General features: G+C 41.1%; 1 protein-coding gene across 12 annotated transcripts in view; it reads left to right on the top strand.

The window, feature by feature from the left end:
• CACNB2 (calcium channel, voltage-dependent, beta 2 subunit) overlaps positions 1-25,108 on the top strand; it is a 449,623-nt gene that overhangs the window by 294,711 nt on the left and 129,804 nt on the right. For 10 of the 12 annotated variants that reach the window (XM_011968888.1, XM_011968890.1, XM_011968887.1 and 7 more), the window contains one exon: positions 6,094-6,213. In XM_011968888.1, the coding sequence (XP_011824278.1) occupies positions 6,094-6,213 (120 nt within the window). Of the gene's footprint in view, positions 1-4,738; positions 5,272-6,093; positions 6,214-25,108 lie in introns of those variants that run through there. The other 2 variants (XM_011968898.1, XM_011968892.1) reach the window with 1 other exon arrangement.

The following is a 25,108-nucleotide window of genomic DNA, read 5'->3' as shown; positions in this document are numbered from 1 at the left end:
TTTTTCACAGTCCTGTTTTCAGTATTTAGCTTACAGTTACAGCAGAGTTTTCAAGTAATCAGTACTCAATAATCGCATGTGGTTTGGGGAGTTGTTAAATAAAATTTAATCTCTTCATTAGTACATCCTGTAGCTATATGTTTATAAATTTTCATCGTGTCTTGAGAAAATTGAAACTGACATTTTGGTTTTTACAGGATCATAAAAGTATCATACAGGGATGACCCTGCAGCCATGTATTGCTATCACTTCTGTTACTATTTTGACATTCAGCCAAATGATAGGTCAATCGCATTTGAAATTCTCATCATCATATGAATTTGAGTAATAATTACGTGACAATTTGCAAACTAAGGTATACAATGTTTATGCAACTGTACCTCATCTTGGATTTTTCAATGTTTAGAGTCAGGATCTCTCATCAGCACATAGTTGATGATTGTATTGTTACTATTTTGAGACAGGGTCTCCCTCTGTCCCCCATGCTGGAGTACGGTGTTGCAATCTCTGCTCACTACAACCTCTGCCTCCTAGGTTCAAGCCATTCTCCTGCCTCAGCCTCCCAAGTAGCTGGGATGGCAGGCGCCTGCCACCACGCCTGGCTAATTTTTGTATTTTTAGTAGAGATGGGGTTTCACCATATTGCCCATCTGGTCTTGAACTCCTGACCTCAAGTGATCTGCCCGCCTCTGCCTCCCAAAGTGCTGGGATTACAGGCATGAGCCAGCATGCAGCCCATAGTTTATTTTATTTATGAAGAAACCAGTAAAGCAGAGAATAGCAATTCAGATTTCTTACATCTAAATTGCACCAGAGAACAGAAGTTGATTCTAAACTGTGAAAAGAGATGACAACACCATGAAAAATGAAATAATTATCTCCCTCCCCCCAAAGACAATACAAGATAGAACCCTTTCCCCTTGGTCCTGGCCCTCTGAAGTCTGTCCCATTTTGATTGATTGATTGAGATGCAGTCTCGCTCTGTCGCCAGGCTGGAGTGCAGTGGCACAGTCGGCTCACTGCAACCTCTACCTCCTGGGTTCAACCTCTACCTCCTGGGTTCTACCTCCTGCCTCAGCCTCCTGAGTAGCTGGGATTACAGGCATGTGACACTACGCCTGGCTAATTTTTGTATTTTTAGTAGAGACAGGGTTTCATCATGTTGGTCAGGCTGGTCTCAAACTCCTGACCTCAGGTTATCCACCCACCTTGGCTTCCCAAAGTGCTGGGATTACAGGCGTGAGCCACCATGCCTGGCCCCATTTTGCTTTATTTTAAAAGATGTGGGCCTGACCAGTAGGCAATGAATTTGCCATTGGGTCAGCATCATCCTATGCATGAGGAGGGGGTCTAAAATCTTGAGGATTTTGATGAGTTACAACTTTGTCTAGAATCAGACTGGCTTTTGGATACATAAAAAGTTGATTTTGCTCAAGAATGTCGATTTAAGGCTTCATATAAAGATTTCCTACAGCAGGAGAAGACACAGACACAATTTAGGATCCAAGATGCCGCTATGAAATGGGCTTACAACTCTTATCCTTTGGGCTTTAAAAGAGAAAAATACAAGAACGCTCCAAAATACTGATGCTGAAAATATAGATGACTGTGAAACAGCAGAGTATAGCATCAAAACAGCAAACTATATAAATTTTTTAAAGTATTAAAGAAAAAGGGTGGCCAGGTGTAGTGGCACAAGCCAGTAATCCCAGCACTTTGGGAGGCCGAGGTGGGCAGATAACCTGAGATTGGGAGTTCAAGACCAGACTGGCCAACATGGCAAAACCGTGTCTCTACTGAAAATACAAAAATTAGCTGGGAGTGGTGTCACACGCCTGTAATTTCAGCTACTTGGGAGGCTGAGGCAGGAGAATCACATGAATCCAGGAGGCAGAGGTTACAGTGGGCCGAGATTGAGCCACTGCACTCCAGCCTGGGCTGGAGTGAGACTATCTCAAAAAAAAAAAAGAAAAGAAAAAAAGGGTGACGCTTTCTTGTGTGAACATTAGACATAAAAGTGGAAAAAGAAACTGAAGAGTAGATAAAAGCATAAATTAATCCAATGATATGGAATTTTCCTATGAGCAATGAACCCACAAAGTGAGAGCTCTGAGGATAAAAGGTGATGATCCTGGGAGGAACTATTAGTACATAGTAGTACAAGTTACACTTTTGGAAATGTCCAAATAGAAATGCAGGTATTAAGATGTAGAAAAGGAACACTGGGTAGCTGAAATGTGATGCACTGGCAAGGACAAACACTGCAAAAGACCAGCTAATCACGTTGTTAACAGCCGTAGAGATCAAGGGTACATCTTGTAATGAACCTATTCTGGAGTTATGGAAATGACCGCCAGCTGTTCCCGACTGAAGACGACTTGAGGCACGATGACCCAGAAAGTCCATATGGTTCCAAAGGCAAAAGCTTAATTAGATATATCACTTCTAACTGCATAAATCCACACTCCCAGAAGAAAGGAGATTAACTGTAAGGCATATGTCAGGAGGGTGACTTTCAAACATGCAACAGCTCCAGAGAATGAAACTTGCTACTATTTGACTGTGGCTGTCTTTGTATGGGAGACTTTCAGGGGATGGTTATTTGTGTCTCTTTCAGTGCTGGGTGCATATAACTTCTATAATGAAAAATATTTTGAGGCCGGGTAAGGTGGCTCACACCTGTAATCCCAACACGTTGGGAGGCTGAGGGGGGAGGATTGTTTGAGCCCAGGAGTTTGAGACCAGTCAGCCTGGGCAACATAGTGAGACCCATCTCTACAAAAAATCATTTAAAAATTAGCTAGGAATGGGAGCACATGCCTATATTCCCAGCCACTTGGGAGGCTGAAGTGGGAGGATCACTTTTGCCAAGGAGGTCAAGGCTGCAGTGAGCCATAATTGCACCACTGCACTCTATCAAGCCTGGGTGACAATGAGATCTTGTCTCAAAAAAAAAAAAAAAAAAAAAAAAATTGTGTGTGAAAGTATGCACTATCAGAGATACAAGGAATGAAACTAATCCGGCTCTTTCTATGCTTCTGCGAACTACTCTAAAGATCAATACATCCTGTATTATAAAATAGTCAAGGCATTGCCAAAAGTCATTGAAGAGATTTTTGTTTTTAACTGCTATTTAAACCTGGAAACTGGTCTCAAAGTGACTATGCAATGTAAAAGCTCCATCTGAATATTAGCAAATGACTTTTTATATCATATTATATTTAAAAGGGAATGAGACCGCACAAAATTATGTGTGGGTGTTATGCGACCCTATCTTTATGTACTTCCTGTCATTGCTGGGTTCCTACTGATAGAAGCTTCGTCTTTGCATTGAGGTGTGACCTGAACCTGTAGTGGGGTGATTGGCTCTAACATGGCAAGACTGGTGACAGTGGGAACAGGGGCCCCTTATGGAGTATAATTATGCTTCCTGGTAATTTTCTACTGTGCTACTATTACTGTAAGAAGTCCTCTAGGAAGATCAGGAATCCCCTACCAGGTGTGTCTGTGTTGACACACTCATTTCTCCTTTGTAAATTTGCCCGCCACGCATTTTACGTTCACATCATAGCAATAGGTGATCTGTTAATTTACATCAAGATACCACAATGGAGGTACAATTAATCACTAACTTTCATTCTGAAACCCCTATTCTATGTGTTTCTAGCATTTGGCTCTTGAAGATTATATTAGTGCAGAGTGCCAAGTGGGGAGGGAGGAAGATTTTTTGAGATGGGGGTCTCTCTATGTTGCCCAGGCTGGTCTCGAACTCATGGGCTCAAGCAGTCCTCCCACTTCGGCCTCCCAAAGTGCTAGGATTACAGTCGTAAGCCATTGCACCCAGCCGTGGTTCTTAAGTATTCTTAAGAACACTTTTTTTTTTCATTTTTATTTGTACAAAATCTTCTCCCACCACCCTCAAACAAATGCAGTTTAGACTACAGTGATAGCATTTTGTTTATGTCAAGAAAACAAAGTGTGTATTTCTTTACAAGTAAACTTTGAAAATGCAATTTCATTAGTACAGGAAATTAATAACTTTAGTGTCTTTCCTTCTTCAGCCTCACTCCCCTCATCTACAAGCAGAGTTGGGACTCAATTATTCTGTGAATTTTAACTCCAACTAATAAATTAACCAAGCTTTGAAATTTCTTTGTAAGTATAGTTATAACAATTCACATTGCTGTTTATGCCAGTGGCTTTATTTCAAATGGTAGTTTCTCAGTTGGAGAAGCAGTTCGAAGTCATTTTGAGCTCCGTTAAACTCATTGCTTTATAGAGCTGTGATTACTTTCATGTCCTAATTAAATGGCCACGTCTCTCTCTCGCATCTTGTTTGGAAAGTCACAAGCAATAAAGAACTGTGTTATATTATGACTGATGAGCATTATTTGATTTTTGCTATGCAATATTGCATGTGATATTTACTACCTGTGAACCTGCTTTCAGCATAGGACACAGTTTCTGGAGCAGGTAATGGAAAGGGATTATTAAAGGAAACGATCTCATGCTTTGTTTTTGAGAGAAGGTTTCATCTGAAACAGAAACAGACACACATACCACGAGCCCGGTTACTATAGAACCGAAGAGACCTTTCCAGCTGTTTACACTTCGGATGTAAAATGGCAATTTGACATAGACTAACAGTGTGATGTGAGCATCTGCGTAAAAAGGCGACATATGGAGCATGCCCAGTGTGGGAGTGCGTCCTCCTCCCTCCGCCTCCCCCCTTCCCCTCGAGATCTCCAAAGATAAGGCTTGAACTTTGCACTTGCAAATGTCACTGCATACGTTTTTGCACTAGTTTTTTTTTTTTTTTTTTTTCCTGCGATTCTTTTACAACTAATTTCCTTTAACAATTTGAGCGCAGGGAAGAGAATGTTTAGGGTTATGAGATGCATTAAGTTTAGAACGAGTTGATGCCCGGCTTCTGAATGCACTTGAAGTCTTCTTTATTTTTAAAGCAATATAAAGCACTCGAGTGTGTGTTTTCAGCCCCTCCTGGAATGGGAAAATAAGAATTTCCCTGGATGGGAGTCCTCTGGGGCAGGGAGTGAAAGCCCCGGAGGCAGAAAGGGACGGAGCAGAGGGGCTTGCCCAGAGCATGGATAGGAAAGGAGCTGGGGTTCTCCGGGGCTCAGCGCGCACTGAGAACCTGTGCCCGGGGCTGCAGCTGCGGACGATAAAGGCGCTGTCTGGCTCATGAAGGCCACCTGGATCAGGCTTCTGAAAAGAGCCAAGGGAGGAAGGCTGAAGAATTCTGATATCTGTGTAAGCGCAAGGGCTTTCGTTTGGGGGGAGAGGTTATTTTGTTCTGCTTTTCTGTTGTTGCAGTGAGTGCAGGTAGAGAGGGTGGTTTGATTTGGTTAATCGGATCAAGATTGCAAGAGAGGGAAGCTAGGGAGATTCATCTCGTTTTTTGAGCTCCTTTCCCTGTGTTATGATTAATTGCCAGATGAGCTATCCCAGGCAGGTGTTTTCTGTAGACGGCTTTTTATTGAATCTAGGTAAAGGTATTTTAAAATGTGTTGCTGGAAGATGGAGTGAAGTTAGCTGCTAGTGTCTTACAGTTTTATCAGAGAAAACAGCAGGTGTATAAAAAGGTAAACAAGGATTCTTCAGATTAAAGTGGGAATCATGTCATGGTAGTGACATTTGGGAGAGTTCAAGTTGATAACTCAGACTTTCTTTCATGTTTTTGTTAGGCTTAATGTCTTTCTAGTTTTAAATACCTGCTTTAGCATGTAGATTGTTCTTGAAGCTATCCTTGAAACCCATCGTTGTCCTTCAGTTCTGCACTGCACCATCAAGCTGTTTAATTATAAAAGCAACTTGTTCTGGCTTCCAGGAAGGGTGGTTTTTTGGAATATAAAGCTTAGGAAGGAATGGCAACTCAGTAGACACAACTATTCTATTGAATGTCTGCAAATCAGAGCATGGTTTTCTAGATAGGTTGCTGCAAAATGAATTATTTTCTCCTCTTTTCAGGAACGTATAGCACAATCCGGGAAGCTAACTGCTGTGTCGATGAGACTTTTCCAATGCAAACATCATAGATTGAATCTACTTTAAAATGTACATTTTCCTCTCCAGGGTTCGGCAGACTCCTACACTAGCCGTCCATCCGATTCCGATGTATCTCTGGAGGAGGACCGGGAAGCAGTGCGCAGAGAAGCGGAGCGGCAGGCCCAGGCACAGTTGGAAAAAGCAAAGGTAAAATCATTTCCTTCCTGCCAAGATCTTTCTTTGCAAGTTGTGCTGTGCCCCTGATAGACCACCTGTGGAAGTTTCCCCTAAAACTTGTTTGATCTATTAGAGCATTTCATCGTCGGGTTTTAGAAAGGTACAAGAAATGGAGCCTAGTTTCTTCCCTTAGTAGAAAAGGGAAGTGTGTTGTATAAGACTGGTCGTCTATGTTGTTTTATAATCCAAGCAACTCGTTTCTGTGGGTGGATGGCTTATTTGGACACATACAAAAGGATCCCTGAATGTGCAAAGAGGAAAAACGGCACCTAATATCAACACATTTTACTTCATTTCCCCAGTAAATTATATCTCTGTTAAGAAAAAAAAAAAAAAAAAAAAAACAGACTGACTTCAAGCTATTATTTTCTTAGACTTGAACAGTTTTTCCCCTGAATTTTACTTCATAGGTGTTTTATATTAGTATCCTCTTACTTTCAAAATCGATTACATTATGCTTTTCAAAGAGCAACAAAGGATTTTATTGATTTTTAGAAGTTTCTTCTCTTAGAACATGTTCTTCTGCAGGATAAAGTGTGTATATATGGAGGGGAGACTGCAAAGCAGCTATGAAATAGATAGTTCCAGGATTTATCTCAGGTCTTGTCTCATTTAACTCATTGCAACGATTTGAATTCTTTTTCCCATGCTGTCCTTGGAATAGTGGCGATTTCTAAGGCATAGATTGTTCGAGTTGAAGGTAGCTTGGTTTTTGGGATACTCAGTCGCTTCCCAATGAACCTATTTTAACATGGTTGTTGATTTTCCTTTGAAAAACTTGTTTTGAAAAAGGCTAAGTGCCTTGTTGATCGTGCTAGAAATACCAGGATAGCATTTCTGCTGGCTGCTTCATCTCTGAGATGAGTAGAATCTATGTGTGTTGCTATGGGAATTGTGGTTAGGAGATTCTGGTTTGAATGCATGGACAGCCCTTATGTAATACATTATTCATGACCTCTAGCGCGGCTGCCATCCTAGTCTACTGAGGAACTGCCAGGAGACCTTGACTTCTAAAAAGCAGTACTTCTGTATATCAGAATGATGTTCTTACCTCAACTGGCAGGGAAATTTTCTCCAGGACTGACAGTCTTCTCTGAAAGGCAGTTCATAAATAGCAGATGCAGGGAGGGTTTTGTGATGGTGGAAACTGGTAAAACTGGATGTGGCCCAGTTGCCAACAACGAATCTGCTCTACCAATGTTAGCCACTTAGAACATTGTGAAGTTGAAATGAAATAATGAAGAACATTAAATAATGTATGACAGTCAGCACTGTAGTTAATATAGGTTGCAGCTGAGAGTCTGAATTCTATATTCTATATTTTGCATTGTGTGTAAAGAAAAGTAAAAAAAAAACTACAATTTGTATTCTGAAAATAAGATTGTTCTATTTGTGGCTAATTTATTCATGTAAGTTTCACATACCAAAATTGAACAGTTTCTCGGGCTCATGTCCCATCATGATACAGCCCAATAGACTGTAGGTTTGGTTCTCAATTGTTATCTAATTGGGGCATTTTTGTTCCTGACTCTGTGGCTACGTCATGAGTTAAATGACACTGCTGCAAAGACCTTTTAAAATATATTTCAACCAAGCATGGATCAAAATGTTGCTCCTAAATCAAACCAGGGTCATGTTACTTGTTCTACTGCCTAAAAAGTTGATAGTTAGGAATGATGTAGAAGACAAAAGAAAATGAAGAGACTTTAAAACAGAGGCAAAATAATTGAAAAACTATTTCCTGTGTTTAATGACAGATAGTTTATTTAATGGGTGAGATGGGAATGGTTAATGGGTACCAAAAAAAAAAAAAAATAGAACGAATGAATAAAACCTATATGATAGCACAATAGGGTGACTAAAGTCAATAATAACGTAATTGTATATTTTTAAATAAAGAATGTAATTGGACTGTTTGTAGCTCACAGGATAAATGCTTCAGGGGATGGATACCACATTCTCCATGATATGCTTATTTCATATTGCATGCCTGTATCAAACCATCTCATCTACCTCATAAATATATACATCTATGTACCCACAAAAATTTTTTTTAAATAGTTTATATTTTTCTTTAAAATTAGGTCAATATCTTAAACCTTTGATGTATTCAAATGACATACACGAGGGTAAGTGAGAATTTAAATGTGTCTGAAAAATACAAAGATGAGGATTGAATTTTCCTTTATATTAAAATCATGGTTTGGTAGGTCTGGTTTATTAATCCCAATATTCTTGAAGAAATAATGCAAAATAGGGATTGTAGAGTGCTAGCTCCCTCTATAAATTTTTACTTTTATCTTTAAAAATAGCCTCATTCTTTGCCAAAATATCATTGTGCCTTCATGAAACCTTCAAAATGAAGCCTTAAAGTTTAAAAACATAACAATTCATGCTATTTAACTTTAAATAGTTAAAAACACTTTGCACAGCCATTTTGGAAGAATCAGACATTTTCTACATTTACTTTATAACCATCAAAGCATCTCTCAAACAGAAAGACTTGACAAGTCAGTGCTTTTACTCACCTTACAGATCACATGTAATAAATAAGTCTGTGCCGATGACCTTAGCAGACCTGGTCCTGTATAAATACAAACACATTATCCACTAATTGCCTAATAATACCTCTATGAAAGAACGTGATTAGCAAGAAGTGAGACTAGAGATACTGTCTTTTAAAATTTAAGTGACCTGCAAAAGGTTATATAACGAAGTACTCTGTGCTGTCAATAAACCTAATACTCTCCGCTACCACTTTGTTAAGGCTTTTCTTAATGACTAAACTCTGCAGTGAACAGATTAGATGTTAATTTTGAGGCCAATACATACCAACTGACATGACATTGTTTTTTAACGTGGTGTTTTCTGGTTCCCAATATGTGTTTTGAAATTGTGCAGTTATGGCATACTTGGCAAATCCTGGTTTTTCAGTTTGTGCTCTCTGATATTACCTTAAAGACAAGTCATATATGAATCTAATTTATTCCCATGTTGATCTTCTCTTTGAAAACAACTTGATTGAGATATAATTCACCCATTTGAAGTGTATAATTCAATGGTTTTTAGTATGTTCAGAGGTGTTCAACCATCACTATAATCAGTTGTAGACCATTCTCATTGCCCCATACATTCCAAGCCTGTCAGCAGTCACTCTCCTTTTTCCCCAACCACCCCCGTCCCCAGGCCTAGAACCACTATTCAGCTTTTGTTTCTACAGATTCGTCTATTGTGGATATTGCATATAAATGGAATCTTACAATAGGTGGTCTTTTGTGAGTGGCTGCCTTTGGACATCTCGGTTGTTTCCACTGTTTAGGTATTGTGCATAATGCTAGTATGAACATTCCTGTATATATTTTCTGTGTGTGTGGGCATATGTTTTCATTTCACATATGTATGTACTTTGGAGTGAAATTGCTGGGTCACCTGATCATCTCTTTTTAATTGAAATAATAATTTTCTTCTTTTCTCCTTTAATTCTCAAAAAACGCTGTCTTCTGCCCTATATGCAGAGACTCTGAGTTGGGAAATCTGGATGTAGAAGGAATTGAAGCAGAGATAAGATAGATTCAGCCGGGCATGATGGCTCATGCCTGTAATCCCAGCACTTTGGGAGGCCGAGGCAAGTGGATCACCTGAGGTCAGGAGTTTGAGACCATCTTGGGCAACATGGTGAAACCCCATCTCTACTAAAAATATAAAAATTAGCTGGGTTTGTTGGCACATGCCTGTAATCCCAGCTACTTGGGAGGCTGAGGCAGTAGAATCACTTGACACTGGGAGGGAGAGGTTGCAGTGAGCTGAGATCTCTCGCTCTCACATGGGCAACAGAGCCAGACTCTGTCAAAAACAAACAAAAAACAAAAAAAGCAACGATGGACTCAATGTGATCTTCTTAGCCGAATAGAATAACCTTCAATCTTGAGTCCATTGTTCTTTTATCATTGAGTATCTCCTATATTAAAGAAAATGTGAGACCCAGTTGGTGAGTAGAAGGGACTGCAAGGCCAGAGCCACAAAGAAGAAATAGGCAGGTCTTTTGCATGTGAGAAGCTTCCATTGTTTCAGGAGAAAGTCGTGGTCATAAAAGGTGGAATACAATACATTGTGGGGAAGGCAGGGTTAGAGAGGTCTGTGAGCACCCAGGTTTAGACTGCATCCTACTGGCAGGAACAGAAAATCCTTCTTTGAGGAGGTGGTGGCTTAAAAGTAGACCTCACAGTAGGGGTCCGTGTTCTTTTAGGAACCAGGCTACACAGCAGGAGGTGAACAGCAGCATCCAGAAAGGAAGCTTCATCTATCTTTACAGCCACTCCCCACTGCTCACATAACCACCTGAGCTCTACCTCCCGTCAGATCAATGGCAGCATTAGATTCTCACAGGACCACAAACCCTTTTGTGAGCTGTGCATGAGAGGGATCGAGGTTGCGCACTCCTCATGAGAATCTAATGCCTGACGATCTGTCACTGTTTCCCATTGCCCCTAAATGGGACCATCTAGTTGCAGGAATACAAGCTCAGGGTCCCACGGATTCTACGTGATGGTGAGTTGTAGAATTGTTTCATTATATTTTACAATGTAATAATAACAGAAATAAAATGCACAATCAATGTAATGTGCTTGACTCATCCCAAAACCATCCCCAGACCCCAGTCCATGGAAAAACTGTTTTCCTTGGTGCCAAAAAGGTGGAGGAATGCTGCCTTACAGGATGGAGAGATTAAGTTTGGCTCTTGAAGTACAAAGAGGGATATGAAGAGAGAAATGCCTCCCAGGCCCTGGAATACAATGTATATAACAGTCAGTATAAGTAAAGGCTCCACGGCAAGAAAACATAGAACCTTCCAGAGAAAGGTTAGTTTCTTGAGAAAATGTCTTTACTCTACCTTCACATTTAATTAACAAATTGGCTGGTTGTAGTATTCAAGAATGAAAAACATTTTTCTTCAGATTTGTGAAGGTTTACTTCATGGTCTTCTAAAGTCCAGCCCTGCTGTTCTGTCTTTCTTTCTTTTTTTCTTGTTTTTTTTTGCTCAGTGCAGCTCCACCTCCCTGGTTCAAGTGATTCTCGCACCTCAGCCTCCTGAGTAGCTGGCATTACAGGCACGTGCCACCACACCCAGATAATTTTTGTATTTTTACTAGAGACGGGGTTTCTACATGTTTCCCAGCCTGGTCTTAAAGTCCTGGCCTTAAGTGATCCACCTGCCTTGGCCTCCCAAAGTGCTAGGGTTATAGATGTGACCCGCCATGCCCGGCCTGTTCTGTCTTTAAGTGTGATTTTTGGTTTTTAAAATTCTCTAATATTTTGAGAACTGTTCTTCCTTTGGTATTTTGACATTTTGACATGACATGCCTTGGTTTGTGCCTTTTTGTGTATTGTACTCAGCTTCTCATACATTCATTGTGAAGGGCTGATTAGTTCAGTTCTGGAAACCGTCTTTTTTTTTCCGGAATAATTTCTTCCCCTATATTTTCCTCTTTTCATTGGCTCTCTGGTTGGTGAGGTATTTGATTTGAGCCTCTCTGTAATCATTTTTCTCCATCTTTTTGTTGTACCTGAATTTTTCCCAACTTCTAACCCATCTGCTAAAATTATATTTGTTAAAATGTCTAATTTCCAAGAGCTTTCTTCTTTTCTTCATTTATAGCTTCTTGTTTTTATTCCATAGCCATAATATTTTCTCTTATGTCTCTTAAGATACTAATTTTCTTGGAGTTTCTCGTACTGTCACTGTTTTTCAAGCTTTTTAAATATTTGATGTTACTTTTACATAATGGAGACTTTCTTCAAATGTTTGATTTTTAATGACTATATTTATTATTTCATTGGTATATTTGAAGTGAAAATAAACTGTAAGAAGCTCCAAAAGCATGCAACTTCATGAAGATTATGAACTGGAAGCACCTATTGTAGAGGGTTAAAACTGGGTTTTCCTGTGGGAAGTGCAAGGACTACCTACACAAAGGTCATCAGTAGAGAAATTATTGACTGCTATTTGGAATTTATACACCAATGATAAGTTTTCAAATGAACTTAAGGAAACATTCACTATCCTGACTTGTTTCTTTTGTTTGTTTTGTTTTGAGATGGGGTCTCACTCTGTCACCCAGGCTGGAGTGCAATGGCACGATCTCAGTCCACTGCAGCCTCTGCCTCCCGGGGTCAAGCAATTCTCCTGCCTCAGCCTCCCGAGTAGCAGGGAATACACGTGCGCACCACTGTGCCCGGCTAATTTTTGTATTTTTAGTAGAGACGGAGTTTCACCATGTTGGCCAGGCTGGTCTTGAACTCCTGACCTCAAGTGATCTGCCCACCTTGGCCTCCTGAAGTGCTGGGATTATAAGCATGAGCCACTGTGCCTGACCATACCCCCAACTTCTTAGCTAGGGAGTATAGGTGAGAAGACATGAGAAGACGTTGAAAATCTCTTACATATAGGTTTACAGAACACAAGCCTAAAATCAAGATGCTTAGGCAGTGCTGAAATTTGCTCTTGGGAGGAAATCCCAGTTTCATGATGTTTGCAAACATTCTTTCTCCTGCTGGATCACATGTCATCAGATACAGACGGCCAAAACTGCAGAGTCTACAAGGTTCTTTAGGGATGATATTATGATGCAAATTTTTTCCTTGAAGGGAGGAGTATTTTTTCTTCAGTACTTGTTTTCTTCAGGTTTGTTTATTATTATTTTTTTTAAACAAGATCTTACTCTGTTGCCCAGGCTGAAGTTGCAGTGGCTCACTGCATCCTCAAGCTCCTAGGCTCAAGCAATCCTCCCACCTCAGCCTCCAGAATAGCTGGGACCACAGGCATGCGCCACCATGCCTTGCTAACATTTTTTTAAAGTTTTATGTAGTCCCAGTGCTTTGGGAGGCCGAGGTAGGTGGATCACCTGAGGTCAGGGGTTCAAGACCAGCCTGGCCAACGTGGTGAAACCCCGTCTCTACTAAAAATACAAAAAACAAATAGCTGGGTGTGGTGGTGTGCACTTATAATCCCAGCTACCCCGGACGCTGAGGCAGGAGAATCACTTGCACCTGGGAGGCAGAGGTTGCAGTAAGCCGAGGTCATGCCATCGCACTCTAGCCTGGGCAACAAGAGTGAAACTCTGTCTCCAGGAAAAAAAAAAAAAATGTAGAGACAAGGTCTCCTTATGTTGCCCAGGCTGGTCTCGAACTGCTGGGCTCAAGTAATCCTCCTGCCTCGACCTCCCAAAGTGCTGGGATTACAGGTGCAAGCCACTATGCCCTGGAGTTCATTCAGTTTTGACCTATCAAACTTCTCTACTTTCAACAAGTCCGGCTTATCATTTATCTTGACTAAAAGAAAGCCTGAAGACTTGAAGTTTCCGGAAAGGCCGTCAGCTGGGCTGAGACTCTGTCTGACTCTGGACAAGGTTCAAATGTTTAATTTTTGATCATCTATTCATAATTAAGGGGAAGACATTGTTAAGCTGATCGGAAGCTCTAAATGCAGTGGCAAAGCTTCTTGACAGGTCATCTCGTATAGGGTAATTGGGGAGGGACCGAAGAACTGGTGGGAGGGGGCACCATTATCTTTTAATCTGGCCAATGCCCCAGACAGGGCTCCCCCAGCCTCCTGTCTGGCTCTGTTGGACCGGTCACAGGCTTCTGGCAGTAGTCCAGGAAAAGGTGGCTAGAGTTTCATCACTTAGGATGGAGATCTTAAAATTATTTAATCCTCCTATGTTCAGTATGTCACTCGCCTTTACTCTCAGCTGTCCCTCTGATTGTCTGAAATCTCCTGGTCATCCTCTCCAGAGAATAAACCTTTGGTCTTCTGGAAGTGAGGGGAGAGAGAAAATGGATTCTGATAAGTCCAATGTCCAGTCAGTGCTATTTTCAGCCCCAGCCATACTTCTTCCTTCAGAGGTGCCTGGAACCTCCAGTTCCTCCTCCTTGCCAGGGCCATGCAGCTGCAATCGGCTTTCTACTCCTTAGCCCTCCTGCCCGCCTCATGCAGGTACTCTCATTCTAACTCTTTCTACTCTGCTAATTACTGCTTGTTCGTTGCGTTCTATATTCTATGTTTCCACATACTCTCATCTGGTTTCCTGTTCTTTGTATCTGTGGGCTTATAGTTTTTCTAAAAACATATTTTCAGGAGGAAGCATTAGTTCTGTTGACCGTGTTTCATTCCCAATAGTTTTCAATAAACATACTACAAAAAAGAAAAAATATTTCTCATCTTGCCTTAGTTCATAAATGCCTTACAGATTGAGAGAATTCCCCTAACTAGCCTTTGAAGAAGAAAGAAGAAACATGAACATCTTTATGTCCCATCAGCCTGAAGATAGTTTTTTTATATCAAAAAAATATTAAACATGTTTTAAAAATATGTCTTACTGCGAACATTATGTGGGAGGTAGGAGAGAAATATACACGTATGTCTACAATGCATATGTTCTTAAACCTACAAGATAGACTACTGGAGAATCCAAAGAATACATGGCAGGTGTGAAACTAGAGGGCTACTTACAGAGGAAAAGAAATGTGTTGGCCGGACGCGGTGGCTCATGCCTGTAATCCCAGCACTTTGGGAGGCCAAGGCAGGCGGATCACGAGGTCAGGAGTTTGAGACCAGCCTGGCCAACATGATGAAACCCCATCTCTACTAAAAATACAAAAATTAGCCAGGCGTGGTTGTGGGCACCTATAATCCCAACTACAGGGAGACTGAGGCAGGAGAATCACTGGAACCCAGGAGACAGAGGTTGCAGTGAGCTGAGATCACACCACTGCACTCCAGCCTAGGTGACAGAGCAAGACTCCGTCTCAAAAAAAATTTTAAGATACAAATCCAGCAGCAATATCTTATGAAAAACACAAGCACAAAATATGTCACACATTCTTACGAAAAATATTTTAGGCTGAAATTATTTTCACAATGTACATTTTCATGCTTCTTGCATTAAAAAATTGTCAACTCTTTGCTTATAGCATACACCTTTCAAGTAGAGTTAGAAAACTGGCTGTATAGGTCTAATTTCTAGGAGCATTAGTTTGTGTATTGTTCAAATACACATTAGCTTAGATTGCGTTTTTCTACCTGTGATGAAGAAGAAATATGCAGAAGCCCGCTGTACCTGTGTTAGGCTTCTCTTCCCTGTTGACATATACTTATGACTGGGTAGGTAACAATCACACACATTGGTACTGCCATTCTTCTACTCACCTCTAATGTTAATTGATGATAATATTAATGATGACAACAGTAATAGCACTTAATGCCCAATCGCTGCTCATTATAGACAATTTGAAAGATATAAAAGGAAAAGGCAAAACTTGTATCTTTGAGCATTTTTTTTTTTTGAGATAGAATCTCGCTCTGTTGCCCAAATTGGAGTGCAGTGGCACCACCATCTTGGCTCACTGCAACCTCTGCCTCCCAGGTTCAAGCAATTCTCCTGCCTCAGCCTCCGGAGTAGCTGGGATTGCAGGCCCCTGCCACCATGTGGGTTAATTTTTGTATTTTAAGTAGAGATGGGGTTTTATCATGTTGGCCAGGCTGTTCTCAAACTCCTGACCTCAAGTGATATGCCCGCCTCGGCCTCCCAAAGTGCTAGAATTACAGGCATCAGCGACTGTGCCCAGCCTCTTTAAGCATGTTGAAATTATTTGAGCAGTCATGACCATACAATACATACAGCATTGATGACTGCACTGTTAGCAAAATCCTTACTCTCGAAGTTCTTGCTGCAAAACGAACAGATCTCAGCCTAGTGGTGTTAAGTCACCATTTTATTTAGGTTACAATTCTCTGCCACACATCCTTGGCCAGTTGTCCGGTGAGTTGGTGACCAGGTGACCTGGGATGGTTTGTTACATGTGTCTGGAGGCTGATAGCTGTCAGCATGGGTATCTGGTTCTCCTCCATATGGTTGTTCATCCTCCAACAGGCTGGCTAGGGTTCGCATGCTGGTCTCAGGGCTACTTCGTGAGAGAGCAAGCTCCAAGCGGGGTGATAATCACCTCTCCACTTGTGTCATGTTTGCTAATGTCCCATTGGCCAAAGCAAGTCGCAGGGCTAAGCCTGGAGTCAAATGGGAATTACCAAGGGTGTGGATTCAGGTGGGATATGTTGCAACCACTTTCTGCAAACAACCTGCCACATTCATCTTTTTTCTTCCTTACCCCTTTGGAAGAAGAAATGTCTCCATGCCTTGTGAAATAAACAACACTGTCATCCCTTCTATCCTATTTTTTTTTCCTTCTTTCTACTGCCAACCTTATCACCCCAGGCTTTATTCTCCTGCTCCAATTTCTTCCCTACTTACTCTTTAACACCATGAAACTGATTTCTGTCTCCATCTCTTTACTGAGGGTCTCTAGTGACTTCCTAATCACAAAGCCACTGATCTTTTATTAAGCCTTCCCTTAACATCTCTGCAAACCTCAATTTGTTTTTCTTCTCTGGTAAGTCACTTTTGTCCTGCAGGTGCTGGCTACACACAAAGTCCACTCCTACTACCACTCCGGTGGCTCCTGTTCAGTCCCTTCTGTTTCAGCTTTTTGTTCCCTCACCTGAAATGTGGAAGTCCATTCAACTAAATGCTTGGGCCTTGGCCTCCTGATGTTTGTTGCTTTAGGCATGTCATTGGTTTCCAGACTGAGCTCTGTAGAGCCCCAAGAGATCCATGGATTTTTCTGGAGTCACTGCAGAGGCTTGGGGATGCCCAGCCGGCTGTGGTCTGCGCATTGTATCCAGGATTCAGCCAGAACAGTGCTACTTTCACATGCTTTGTTTTGTTTTGTTTTGTTTTGACGTGGGGTTTTGCTCTTATTGGCCAGGCTAGATTGCAGTGGCATGATCTCAGATGACTGCAATTGCCGCCTCCTAGGTTCAAGTCATTCTCCTGCCTCAGCCTTCCAAGTAGCTGGGATTACAGGCACATGCCATTGCGCCCAGGTAATTTTTTGTATTTTTAGTAGAGATGGGGTTTCACCCTCTTGAACAGGCTGGTCTCAAACTCCTGTCCTCAGGTGATCCACCCACCTCAGCCTCCCAAAGTACTGGGATTACGGGCATAAGCCACTGTGCCCAGTCACACGTATTTTATATATTGGGACCTTTATGTGCATTTTCCTTTGAGTGAAGAGTTTCACCTCCAGAGTGAGCTTTAAACCACTGCCGTCTTCCCTTCTGCTCTGCCATCCTTCTCCAGGCTTCAGCCGTCACTTGTAGTTGGTGCCTTTGGTCTTCGCCTCTCTCCTGAGTGCTTGGATCTCAGGTCCTCTTTTTGGATCTCTGTTGGTTCTGCCACCCACTTAAAATCGAGTTCCCAGTCTTTTCCTTTAAACCCTTTCTTCTCTGCATTTTCCATTTCCACTCACATTACCTCCATCCCTCCAAACCTGAAACCTTTGTTGAAGGGTCAGCAAATCTTTTCCTGTGGATTATCAGAAGGGAAATATTTTAGGGGCACGGGTCATGCAGTCTCTACTGCAACTACTCAGAAACCTGGATTTGGATTTCATCTCTGCCATGGACTGGCTGCCTGTCTTGTTGATAAATTACAGGTGAAGCTCAGTTTTGCCATTTGTAAAAGGACACTAACCTCTGTTTCACAGGATTCCAGTGATAATTGAGTAAGCTGTTACTTACAAAGCACAAGGTTCCTAGACCCGTCTTTCCCTACTCTGGCCCTTGTGATGGGCACAGGCAACTGGGACACATAGCACCTGCCGTGGAGCAGTTCAGGGTGTAGTGAGGAATCTGAATGGGAAGTGATCAAACAAGTGTCTTTGCCTCCTCTGTAGTTAGGTGTGGTCTTACACTATTTTACATGGTCACTATCAGCTTAGTTGTTTGCCACTTGGTGGTGAGTGCTGTAAGGTAGATTTGAGATGTCCAGGGACTACAGACCTGCCTGGGATATGACTGGCATTCACACACTTGCTTGATCTCACAGCAGTTGCCGTGGCAAGTCAGGTTGCATCCCCATCCATCCCAGTGACGAAGGCACAGCCCTTGTCTTCTGTACTCTAACTTTGAGATGTGTTCTCTGCTTCTTAGTCACACGGGTGCAGATCTCTGTCTTAGTTATCAAGAGCAATTGAACTCTCTCTTGTTGTCACATGCTCTTTCCTGAGTAATACCAAGTATTCGGGAATAAAATTATACATTGCTGTCTGTTTATTTATGGTTAATATGGTTATATTTATCTTGGCAATCTACCTGTTAAGCTAGTTTTAACTTTCTTATGGGTAACAATCACATGTTTTAAAAGGAACCTGATACTCTATCTGGTTCTGTGCTCTTTGACATGGATTTGTGGGTTTTATTAATGGAAGTTCTAGAAGGCTGAGATTTGCCCAGATTTAAAACTGTTCTTGTTCCAGAATCCTTGTAAGGACTGTTTACTACTACCGTTTTGTTTTTGTTTTTGTTTTTTGTTTTTTGTTTTTTTTTAAGACAAAATCTCTGTCACCCAGGCTGGAGTACAGCAGCGTGATCTCGGCTCACTGCAACCTCTGCCTCCCGAGTTCAAGCAATTCTCCTGCCTCAGCCTCCCAAGTTGCTAGGATTACAGGCGTGCACCACCACGCCCTGCTAATTTTTGTATTTTTAGCAGAGATAGGGTTTCACTGTATTGGCCAGGCTGCTCTCATAGACTTCTGGCTATTTCAAAACCATACATGGATTAAGGAAGGATTATTATAAACTTTGCAGCTCAAGCTTATTTTTTTTTTATCTTAGAGCACGATAACTGAGTATCTTTGCTGTATCATTGTAAACACAGCTATAAGTATGCAATTCTTCCCTCCCTTTTTCTCCACCAGATATGAACAAGGAATGACATGAAGACTTTTATGCAGAGCTTAAAACAGTGAACCCTCTCTATTCTTACGAGTTTTCGCCTGATCAATGGCCAAATAAAAGATGTTGAAAACTCTGGAAAAAAGTAGAATTTGTTTAATTAGCAAACATTTGATGAGTGGTATTATGCTATCGAGCTAGGAGTTTAAGGAAGGGAGATTGGAGATTTTAGATGTGGTTTCTCCCTCAAGAAGCTCATGGTCTAATGGTCTTGCTAAAAATGTGTATCACTGAGTAATGTGGTAGCTATGAGACTTAAAGCACTGTAGGCTTGGCTTGGTGGCTCATGCCTGTAATCTCAGCACTTTCAGAGGCTGAGGTGGGAGAATAGCTTTAGGCCAGGAGTTTGAGATCAGCTTGGGCAATACAATGAGACCTCATCTCTACAAAAAAGAAGAAAAATTAGTTAGGTATGGTGGTACATGCCTGTAGTTCCAGCTACTCAGAAGGCTGAGGCAGGAGGATTGCTTGAGCCCAGGAGTTAGAAGCCACAATAAGCTATAACTGCACCAATATACTCCAGCCTGGGTGACAGAGCAATACCCTGTCTCTTAAAAAAAAAAAAAAAAAAAGAGCATCATAGGCCAAATGGCAAATGGGTGGACACCAGCACTGCTGGAGAAGGAAGTGCTGATGACCACAGAAGGGCACAAATTATATAAGCCCCCACTGTTAGTGACTGACCCTCTGGAGGAAGAGCCTACGTTAACCAGCAGTGTGATTGTCTCTAAAGTTAGCAAGATGATTGCTAACTGTGTGGTCCAACAAAGGCTGTTATTTTAGTTTAATTTCATTTTAAATCTCAATTCACAATTTACTTAACGGCCCAAGCATTTTTTCATCCTCATAACCATTCGTAAGTGTACAATTGTATTAAGTATTTCACACTGTTGTGCCACAGATCCCTAGAACCTTTTCATCTTGCAAATGTGAAACTCTACATCATCTGCACAACTCCTCATCCCCCCCACCCCCCACAGTCCCTGACAACTACCATGCTACAATATTTTTCCTTTTTTTGTCTGCTCAAATTGATGGGTTACCTAAGACATTTTTTACAGGTATATAATGCATTGTGATCAAGTCATCCTACTCTGCTGTCAAACACTGAGTTGATTCCTTCCATCTTACTGTATGCTTGTACCCTTTAACCCACTTCTCTTCCTCCTCCCGGCACCCCCTTCTCACCCTTTTCATTCTGTTATTTTTCCACTCTTTATCTCCACATGTTCAGTATTTGTCCCTCTGTGACTGGCTTATCTCAGCATGATCTCCTCAAGATTCATCTATGTTGTCCCATGTGACAGAATTTCCATCATTTTTTAAGGTCGAGTAATATTCTATTACATGTATAGACCACATTTCTTTATCCATTTATCTGTCAATGGATATTTGGGCTGCTTCCACCTCTTGGCTACTGTGAATAATGCCGTAAAGTTTTGTCTGCTTGTTTGTTTTTTGAGACAAAGTCTCACTCTGTCACCCAGGCTGGAGTGCAGTGGCACAGTCTCAGCTCACTACAACCTCCGCCTCCTGGGTTCAGACGATTCTTCTGTCTCAGCCTCTTGAGTAACTGGGGCTACAGGTGTGTGCCATCATGGCCAGCTAATTTTTTTTAGTAGACATGGGGTTTTGCCATATTGGCCAGGGTGGTCTTGAACCCCTGACCTCAGGTGATCCAGCAGCGACAGCCTCGCAAAGTTTTTTTAAATCTTGAATTTTTTTTCAATGAGCCTGTGAAGGTGGACCATCAGCAAGTGGGAACTATAGCGTATGTTTCACAGTGGCTCAGTGTTTAACTTCCCATTGCATTGTTTTGCTTGGTCCTTACAAGTACTAAGTGAGGAAGGGAAAGCAGATATAGTTACCCCATTTTATGGGTGAGCAAACTGATGGTGGATATTGAAGGAACTTGCCCAAGATCACTGAGCTCGTAAGTGGCAGAATTAGGGCAAGGACCCAGGCTTCTGTCTCAAAGGCTTTTTTTTTTTTTTTTTTTTTTTTTTTTAATGTTCTTTCACCTCATCAAGGAGCCGCTTTTAGAAAGACACAGGCTTATGAAAGCAGAAAGTGCATTTAAAAAAAAAAAAAAGGCACCAGCTGAGAATACATTAATGTTTCCTCTTTGTTTCATGGTCTAGAGAGATTAAGGAAATAAAAGCTTTTTTCTCCTCTTTAACTATAAAAGCAAAAATAAAGCAAGGCAGCTGTTAAGACAATTTTAAAAGTATAAACACCATCGTGCAACTTTTTTTGCTATTGAGTCTGGATAGAGTTTACAAGCAAAAAACTCACCTTTTGTCCTGCTTGTTAAAGTTTAGTTTATCGTCATAACACCACTGATGTGAAACAAGTCCATTTTTACACTTCAACGTTATTTGAACAAAAATCTTGAGCTAAAAATTATTATTATTATTATTATTATTATTTTGAGACGAAGTTTTGCTCTTGTTGCCCAGGCTAGAGTGCAGTCACGCGATTTTGACTCACTGCATCCTCTGCCTCCTGGGTTCAAGCAATTCTCCTGCCTCAGCCTCCCTAGTAGCTGGGATTACAGGCACACACCACCACACCCGGCTAATTTTTGTATTTTTAGTAGAGACGGGTTTCACCATGTTGGCCAGGTTGATTTCAAACTCCTGACCTCAGGTGATCCACCTGCCTCGGCCTCCCAAAGTGGAGATAAAAATTCTTGAATTTAATATGTTGTTAAAGGAAGACCTTCCAGGATGTCTGTGTATATACCCTTTTCATGGTTAAATGGAGATACAAATGGAACGTACTTAAAACTATTCAAATATGCCTTTTCCTGTAGAGAAATGGAAAAATAATCAAACATATAGGAAACAGATTGAAGAATGCTGAAGAAACAAAATTTAAATAGAGCAAGGAAGAGAAAATTGAAGTTACCATAAAACGATTTTAAAAAAAAGATTTTATTAAGTGTTGCCTATTCCTAAGGGGAAAAAAATGAACTAAAAATTAAAGCAGCCAAAAATATAAAGTTAGATGTAACAATTGACTAGAGAAAGATGAGGACGAGTTATACAGGAAGATTAGGAGACTGCTGTAGTGCAGGAGTGCAAGGTTGTGGTTTTTTGTTTGTTTTTGAGATGGAGTTTCACTCTGTCTCCAGCCTGGAGTGCGGTGGCACCATCTTGGCTCACTGCAACCTCCGCCTCCCAGGTTCAGGCGAGTCTCCTGCCTCAGCCTCCCTGAGTAGCTGGGACTACAGGTGTGCGCCACTACGCTCAGCAATTTTTATGTTTTTAGTAGAGACGGGATTTCAGCATATTAGCCAGGATGAGCTCATGATTCGCCCGCCTTACTAGACCCTATTTGTAAGAAAGGAAAATGAATCACATAATCTGCTGTCAGTTGTTTATTCTGATTTCCTGCTAAAAATTATTTTGACTGATATTTGCAGGATTAACACCTGTGAAAGCAAACTAAATATGGCCTGAGAAGGACTCCATACTTCTACAGTCGAGTCCTCTTGGACGAACTGTAACCTAGCTCAATAGGCAGATAAGATTGAAAACCTAACTTGGAAGTATGTGCCTGTAACAGTAACTGAGTCTTGGCCACTGCCAGCGGCCACACTTCAACCACTCAGATTGCTGAGTGTTCAAACTGTGTTCAAATAAGACAAATGCCAATATGTAACCAATCTAGCTATTTCTGTAGCTCGCTGCGAATTTCTGTATGTCACTCCTCTCTTTTTTGGTCTGTAAATTTGTTCTGACCACAGGGCATCCCTGCAGTCTGTCTCAATCTGCTGATTCTGGCGGCTGCCCGATTTGCGAATTGTTCACTGCTCAGTTAAACTCCTTTACATGTAATTTGGTTGAAGTTTTTTTAACACACTCATTGCTTTAAAAAAAAAAAATGGGGGTCAATTCTTGAATGTTTGAGACCAGTATCATGGTCTCATCCTGCCCTCCCTAGACTGGACAGGAAGTGAATTCAACAGGAGGTAGGTAAAATGTAAACTCTGATCTTGTCTTTGGCTTTCTTGTTTCATTCCCTGGATTTTTAAACAACCAACTATCCCTTTGTCTTCTGAGAGAACTATAGTCATCCCTGAATGAAATATTTATTGGACCAGTTGTAACCTTACATTTGAGTCAACCTACATTCCTTATGGATGAGAGTTAAGTTACAGGATCCTTTATGAGGCAACCCAGTGACACGCATCCCCAGGCAGAATTAAAGGAGATCTTTGGCTGTGACAAACTAAAGCCCTTTGGCTACGACAGAACAAGGAAAGTTACCATGGTTGAACTAGATGGTAAGAACTACTTGCTTCTCCTCTGAGCATGCTGTGACATGCTTAATTCTATGAGTTTAAGTAGCCTGAGGACTCAATAGATCACATAGTGGATACGCAAAATGGAGTATAGAAATCCTTTAGTAAGTAAAAATCTCCACGTGGTATATTCAGCACACTTGCATGGATCCCCGACATTGTGGTGTATGTTAGGCTAACAGATAGAAAATGAAATAGTAACTGTATTATAATGTACACGACCATTCTCTTCAACTCTTTAAAATGGGAGAGAGAGAAGGTGACACAGAACCCTAGGTCACGCAGCTATGATTGGACTAAGGTTATGAACTAGTGTCCATTTTACCACATGGTCCACCTACTGAGTTGGAGTTTCAGGGGTGGTAATTGAGTCAGGACCCTCTTATTCAAATGATCAAAAGTCCGATAAAGGTGTCTCTGGAAAAGAGGTCTTGTCCAGACCCCAAGAGCGGGTTCTTGAATCTCACATGGGAAAGAATTCAGGGAAAGTCACAGAATATATTTAAAACAATTTATTAGCAACTGCTCTATTACAGAGTAGAGCAGCCTCAGAAAGCAAGAGGAGGAATGTCCCTACCTTAAATGGAATGCTGGCTTATATGGGTTATTAACGTTAAGAATAGTGAACTTCATTACAAAAGCTCGTGATCAGCTGTGACAGGCTATTAGTATTGTTATTTTCCTATGTTACTATTTATTTCAGCAAGAGTTTAGGAGTGTACTACTATCTTTAAAGCAAAACTTCTATTAAACTAAGAATGCTTTTTGTTCTTAAAATGTCAGGACATTTCTATGAGTTCTAGGTTTTTATTTAGTTAGCATCATTAATTCGTTCCCTCAACTGTAAGTATCTTATGACCAGGAGTGCCCAACCCCCTGGTAATGTAACCCAGCCAGTTTGGCCTTATCTGGCCTTTGTTCAAGATGGAGTCACTCTGGTTAGGATACCTTTGACCAAAGGACATATCCAAAACTTGAATGTTTTGTCTCAGCCTAATACACTGATGAATGTATACTCCAGCATTAATTGTTGTTATGAAACCAAGACCTATTCTTTAAGTAGGAGTCTGTGTATTAGTCTGGGTTCTCCAGAGAAGCAGACCTAATAGGAGATACACATACACACACACACACACACACACACACACACACAGAGAAGTATATGGAGATTTATTATAAGGAATTGGTGCACATGATTATGGAAGCTAAAAAGTTCCACGATCTGATCTGCCAACTGTATTTTTGGGGACCCAGGAAGGCTGATGGTATAATTCCCACTCCAAGAGCAGGAAAAAGACTGACAGATGTCTCAGCACAAGCAGGCAGGCAGCAAGAAAATGGGTGAATTCCTCCTTCTTCCACCTTGTATTCTATTCAAGCCCCCAGCAGATTGGATCAAGCTCATCCACATTGGAGAAGGCATTCAACTTACTAAATCCACCAGTTCAAATGCTCATCTCACCCCAAACACCCTCACAGACATATCCAGAAATACGTTTAAATTTTTGCACCCTGTGGTGCAATCAAGTTGACACATAAAATTAGCCATCACAGTCTGCTAATTGAAGTTTCTACTCTACTTATATGACCATCATCAGTCTAGAATTTAGTTAGACATTCATTTGAGTTTAACCGTTATCCATAGGAATTTGGGTTCCAGGAAATACAAGAAGAACTGAAAAGATTTTTTTTTTTTTTTTTTTTTT

Source organism: Mandrillus leucophaeus, unplaced genomic scaffold, assembly GCF_000951045.1.
Source record: "Mandrillus leucophaeus isolate KB7577 unplaced genomic scaffold, Mleu.le_1.0 Scaffold863, whole genome shotgun sequence".
NCBI classification, from domain to species: domain Eukaryota; kingdom Metazoa; phylum Chordata; class Mammalia; order Primates; family Cercopithecidae; genus Mandrillus; species Mandrillus leucophaeus.
This window is presented reverse-complemented; position numbering and strand designations above follow the sequence as displayed.